The sequence below is a fragment of the Cynoglossus semilaevis genome, chromosome 16 (genome assembly GCF_000523025.1).
Source record: "Cynoglossus semilaevis isolate Cse_v1.0 chromosome 16, Cse_v1.0, whole genome shotgun sequence".
In the NCBI taxonomy this organism is placed as follows: Eukaryota; Metazoa; Chordata; class Actinopteri; order Pleuronectiformes; family Cynoglossidae; genus Cynoglossus; species Cynoglossus semilaevis.
The window spans coordinates 16,269,909-16,276,263 of NC_024322.1; the positions used below are offsets into that span (position 1 = coordinate 16,269,909).

At 44.0% G+C, this 6,355-nt stretch overlaps 1 protein-coding gene across 1 annotated transcript in view; it reads left to right on the top strand.

The window, feature by feature from the left end:
• The window catches only part of pms1 (PMS1 homolog 1, mismatch repair system component), a 17,132-nt gene that overhangs the window by 6,771 nt on the left and 4,006 nt on the right, over positions 1–6,355 (top strand). Inside the window, exons 10-13 of the mRNA XM_008328996.3 lie at positions 1,624–2,082; positions 2,272–2,402; positions 4,682–4,842; positions 4,935–5,137. Coding sequence (XP_008327218.1) covers positions 1,624–2,082; positions 2,272–2,402; positions 4,682–4,842; positions 4,935–5,135 — 952 coding nt within the window. The 3' untranslated portion in view covers positions 5,136–5,137. The remainder of the gene's footprint in view (positions 1–1,623; positions 2,083–2,271; positions 2,403–4,681; positions 4,843–4,934; positions 5,138–6,355) is intronic.

The window sequence follows — 6,355 nt, forward strand, 5'->3', positions numbered from 1 at the left end:
AAAGTATTCTGTTTATTTAGCAGCAGGTATAATAGTGTATGAGGTGTAGTACAATCAGAATTATACAACCAGTATTTCTAGGAGTTACTACACATAATATTTGGATGTTCCGATATTAACTTTTTGCTGATATTGTCCAAACATTTAATTTTGGATTCCGATATCAGCCATACTGATACAGCGGGGCAGTGGTGGCCTGGTGGTTAAGGAAGTGAAAGCTAAAAGCTATCTCTTCAGTAAGGCTGTAGGATAATATGGATGTAGTTAATTTATGATGAAAATATACATAAAGGACAACGACAACAAAGTCCTGCGTGAAACAGTAGCAGATACAGTGTAAAGGACAACGACAACAAAGTCGAGTTCCTGCGTGAAACAGTAGCAGATACAGTACCAGGGTGGAGGTGAGGTTGTTCGTACATGGTCCAGATGTGGGCTCCTGGATTTTAGAAAGCACAAACTGCTGATCTTTCTCCACCTAGCTCCCCTGCTGGCATCATGTAAGAACAACATCTTCAGCTCTTTTCGGCTCAATTATTTTAAATCACCACGTCCTGATTTACAGGTTGGAGAATGTGTACGAGCAGAGCACAGGGCCTTATATAAGGTATGGAGGAGTAGATGGAAAAAGACATCTGGTTAGACTCCGGCCCTACTGTACTGCTGTCTTCGTGATGAAATAGTACCTGGCGAGTTCTTGGCTCCCTCTCACCTCTACCGTTAAGTAGCGCAGCACTTCTAGGAATTGTACGTGAAACGTGTGATTTGAAAAATGGGCTGCTGGAGTGTCCGCTCTAATGTTTAACACATGAAGACCTGTGGAAACATGAGTTGGCAACTTTGCTGAGGAGAGCAGCCCATATGTGATGTACTGTGTACAGCAAATACTCAGCATGTGTCCTGCTGCACGTACTGTACCACAGGGACAGGCTATTAGTTCCACTCCAGACAAGAGAATCAATTCAAGATTAAATGTTCTGGAGACTTGAGGCTCTATTTCTCTGTTGAAGTATTTTATGGTTTTTCTTTGTTTGTTTTTGAGAACGCTGTGAAGAAGACGTCTGTTTCACAGTATTTTATGTGTGTTGTTTATTAACGTGTTTCGCACAAACACTGGCTCTTCATATATTAAGTTCTGCCTTGAATGATGTGTTGAAGTTCCAGAATAATCCTGGCAAAAATTTCCAGAAGAAATAGCAAATTTATTTTGGAAAGAACAATCTTTAGAAAATACTTCAAGCTTGCAGATCATGGTCCTGTTTAGCTAGGGCATCGATGCGATATATTGCGATATATTGCGGTACCACAGGCACAATTTAATTGTAGTAAAACTGTCAGTATAGTGGCAAGAGTTGGCGATACGTTACGTGTCAGGATACAGGGGCAACAATACGATATATATTGCCATATATTACCATAGTATTAGTAGTATTGATAAGGTATCGTGAAATAAAATATCGCAATATTTCAATGTATCTATATTTAAATTAAAATATCGCGATATTTCAATGTATCGATATTTTCTTACACCTCTATAAACCAGGGAGTTTGTTCGTTTACATGCCAGTGTTTTCCTGGGCAGTTGTGACTTGCGTTTTATTCACTCCTCTGTCTTTTGTGCAGGTGCGAGGAGACGGCATCAAACCACCCTGATCCGTCCACTAAATCTGTCCCTGTCGAAGTACCCAAGACCCCGAGGACCAACACCTCTAGGGTCCAAGTGCACGGTCAGAAGCGCAGAGCTCCCCTGTCCAACCAGCAGCTGCTGGATGAGCTCTTCTCCGCTCAGCCTCAGAAAAAAATGAAGAACACCGAAGCCAAGCCCTGGCAGCCCCTCCTCTGCAGCGTGGCTGCCCTTCGGCTGCGGCTTCAGCGCCTCTCGTCCCAGAGCGGCGCAGAGCCGGGGGGCCTCCGTCTTGTAAATCCACTGGCCTCTCAGAACGCCTGGGTCATTTTATGTGGTCAGAGGCTCATGTTGTTAAACCCGTTCCGAGTGGAGGAAGCCTTGCTGTTTAAGAGACTTCTGGAGAATAATATACTTCCAGCTGAGCGTCTGCAAAACCCTATAGAGTTAACAGATGGGTAAGGTATCACTCGGCGCACTGCCGTGGTTATTGTCCTTTTGGGGAATGGCACAGCCGTCTTTTCATACTCTGTACTGCATATGTTGTACAGGACCCTGGTACAACCAAGTACCAGGGTCCAAAATAATCAGATATCAGCAAAAAGTTAATATTGGACTTCCCTCATCCATCTGTAATTTTTTTCCAGACTTCTTGGAGGAGCTGAATTTACTGAGGCTTTGTGCGACATGAAGAAACAAAGTCCCGACTTAAACGGACACGTGCTGTTCTCCGATCCCAGGCTTGTTGCCAATGGCTTTCAGATCAGAATGACTGCAGGTATTTACAAACGTGGACCACAACGCAAGATGTACACATTTACTGGCCCGCCTACTTTCTTTATTTTGAAGGATTTAAGAGGTCATGACCCCAGACCTTCCGAAAAGACTTGTTGTTTTAATTAGTTTGATTGGGAGGAAGAATAAGAAAACCTGGCTCAATGATTGGCCAGGACACAAAACTGAAATAAATCCCCTTCTCAGCCAAAAAGTTTCATTTAATAACCCCAAATGTCACTTCCTCTCCTTGGTTCACTGGTTAGCCTGTTAGCATTCCCATATTGTTAGCACCAGGGCTTTGTATGTTCAGAGCTTTTATGACCAAAAAGCTGAAGCTCGTCCCCAACAACAGTAGATTTCCCAGTCCTCCCGGGTCATTTGGGGACATTTTAGAAGAAAAAAAATAAAAACACAAATTCAAAAACTCTGCCACAGGTGACGCTGCCTCCTGGTGGCAGAAAAACAAGCCCTGCCGCCCTGTGGGGTAAGGGGCCGTTGGCAGCCATGTGGTTCAGTCCTCGGTCAACAAAGGTTTTCTGCTGAGTCATGATGTGGAGAATCTGGTTCTTTACATAGATTAGATAATCTGTGAAGTAAACGTCTACAGCTGCCGTAAACTGTCCGCCATATAAACAAGTACATGTTCAGTACTTTGATGGAGAGCAGGGGGGGGGGGGGGGGGTGATTATGGTTCAAGAACCAGAGGCAGCAGCAGCAGCATGATCAACACGAACACAGAGGAACAAGGAGTTCTGAGGTGTTCTGTTTAAAGGTCCAGTGGGTTTTTAAATGTCGGAGCCTTTTGTTGAAGTTAAAGTCACAGTTCGTGGACAAAATGTCAAACGGCCGTGACCTGGTTATGGATTATGCACCGCTGTCAGGATTCTGTTTGTGGGATTATCTGAGAACTGAAGTGTCAGATATCTGTTTCACTGATGCTCTGAATCTGTTCAGTCACAAACATGAACACCTGGGCTACACTCCAGTCTGAGTCTGGTCTCTAGACCCCTCAGGCTGGGACAGACGTTGATGGTGATGCGATATGTATCACGATACAGGGGCAACGATACAATATATATAGCAGTACTATAGGTTGCGACGATATATTGATTTTTTTTTTTTTACAATTTAATTGTAGTAAAATGTCACCAAAGTAGCAAAAATCTGGTGATACGATACGTATCGTGATACAGGGGCAACAATACGATATGTTGTGATATACTGCGCTACTGTAGGTACTTAAATAATAAATCAATACAGTGATGGAGAATATCAATACGGTATTTTTTTTTTTTTTACTCGGTTCCTAGTCCGGCTCTGTACCTGTGACTGTTGGCTGTTTTTGTTGCTGTAAAAGTTCACCTCAGTTGATGCTGGCCTGCTGCCCAATGGCACGGTCTCAGGAGGTGCCCTGGTGTGCAGGTGATGAGAATGGTTGGCCTTTTAAACAATTCAAGGAATTTTCATTAACAATGGCAGTCTCTGTGGGTGTGCATGGGATTGAGGAGAACACTGCGTGTCAGGTTGTTTTATTGCACAACCTCTGCTCTTATTTATGCTGGATTTGTTAATTAGGTCACTGTTTGTGTGCATTAGAGAGGAAATATAGATACACTGAAATATCACAATATTTCATTTTATTATACAGTGTATTGATTTTTTTTCTCACCAATTCCCAGTCCAATATTCCTGGTGTTGGTTCATTTTCCTTTTCTTTTCTTTCTTCTCTAGTGATTCCAAATGTAGATCCCTCTGTTCCAGTGTTAGGAACTGATGTTCAAATGGAACAGAGTCTGAGACTAGGATCATAATTTGACTACAGTTACAAAAAAACTCAATATATCGTCTTGCGTATAGTATCGCAGTATCGTCATACATGCCACATCGCCAGATGATTGCCAATACACAGCCCTGGTAATGAGTCAGTATTTGTACTTGTATCTAAATCCATGTTCACGTGGAAAAAAAAAAAACATCTCCCAGAATATCTAGGAAAATGTCTGCCTCCTTTTTTCAGTCTAAAGTCATGTATCAGAAATATAAATTGTCCCTGATTCGCAGTATTTCCTCATGAAATGAGAAGTAATCACTCCTCCACTCTAGGAGACAACTTCCTTCCAGTCTGCTGGGACTTCTATTTAACACTCCATTTGGCCCAGGGCTTGTTTGACTTGGTCACAATTCCGGCCGTAAACCACAATATTTATTTATTATTCTTTCCTGGAGATAGTAGTAGTGTCTGGAGTATATTAATCCTTGTTTTCTGCTTGTTTTGGCCAGATGTCACATCAGCCCAGAGACATCTGGAAGTGACGGCAATGGCAGACTGCGTGCCGTTCATCAGCGTGGACGACCTCAGGGAGATCCTGACCGCAGTCCTTCACAGGAAGGCCAGGACTGTGCAGGAGTGCCGGCCACTCAAAGTTACAAACTACCTGCAAGTGAGAAATGCTGGGGATAAAACCCAGGAATGCAGCTGTAAAGCATTTATTGTGTCTGATTAAATATTTATTTTGTGACCGCGTGCTCACAGGGGGAAGCAGTGCGACTTTCCAGGCAGCTGCCTACAAATCTTTCCAGGGAGGATGTGGAGGACACACTGGTACGCATGAAGCAGCAGCTCGGTGGGAACAGCAGGACCTGCATCCACGGAAGGTCATTTCTCCAACACCTGTGTGACGTGCCTTCGACAGAGGACGAGGCGAAGGCTCAGCTGAGGCCTTTAGGACTGTAAAAGTAAGCCTGTTAAAACTGCAGTATCAAATACTGTCGTAGAAGTTTTTACAGTCTGACACAAAGTATTTGTTCCTGTGAACTTCAGCTTCTACCTGGTCCAGATAACCTTAGATCAGGGGTTCCCAACCCCCGGTCCGGGGACCAGTGCTGTGGAATCGATGTTCATTTTGTACCGGGCTGCATTGGGACACAGTTAAAAAATATACAGCACAATATGACAATAAGAAGCCACTGGGGGCAGCAGTCGTGAGAAACAACAACAATTGTTGAATTCACAAACATTGTTTCTCACTGTTTACTCAGAATTATTTTTTTTTTACCACGCCTACAGTATTGCAGTACATCACAATAAATCGTCTTGTGATATGTATCGTATCGTCAAGATTACGCAGCTCCACCATATAGATTGAAGCGTCTTTGATGACGTGGACATCTGTAATAAAAGCTAACAACACCCGGCCATCAGAAACTGCAGTGTCATGTGATTCCCTGACTTTCTGTCCGGGGTCCAGAGGGTCTAACTGCCCCTCAGCCTCATTGTGGCATCTCGGAAATGGGAATTGGCCCGAAGCCCGAGTTTGTGCTCCGTGCCAAGTGCTACCCATAATTCTTTTTTTTCCAATTAGTGCCAGCTGCTCGGCCTTTAGTATTGACAGATACTTGTATGTTATACCTGGCTGCATTAAATCCTTCAGAGATTTGCACTGTAATTTCAACCACAAACTTTAGCCAGTCCTTGACGCTGCGCTAACTGGTGCTTGTCCGCTTCCGACATGACAAGGCCACCAGTGCAGCCAGTGCGGTGGTGCTGGTTGCTGCCCTGAAACCTAGTACAGCTACTAAACTGCACAGATTAGCAGACATTAAAATATTAGCGTATGTGTATTTGGATCATTTACTGCAGTGAATGTGGTTTCGGATCCAAAGCGCTGGCATATAATGGAGGCGGTTGAGGACCCCATACCTACCGTATAGTATACCCCCACCCCTTCACTCATCACCTTTCATATGGTCACCGAGCTGTGCCGTGCAATCGGATCACCGCTCTTATCATAATATTATAGTTAGGATCGTGAAAGGTCAGACCGCAGCACATGTCTTGTTTTACGTGGCCTCTGCTGAGAGGACCCACAGATAGTTGAAACATTGCTGCAGGGCCAGCATTCTGCAGCGAAGGCCAAGGGAGGACCCCCGCCCCAAGTCCCTACAGTCTGTCCA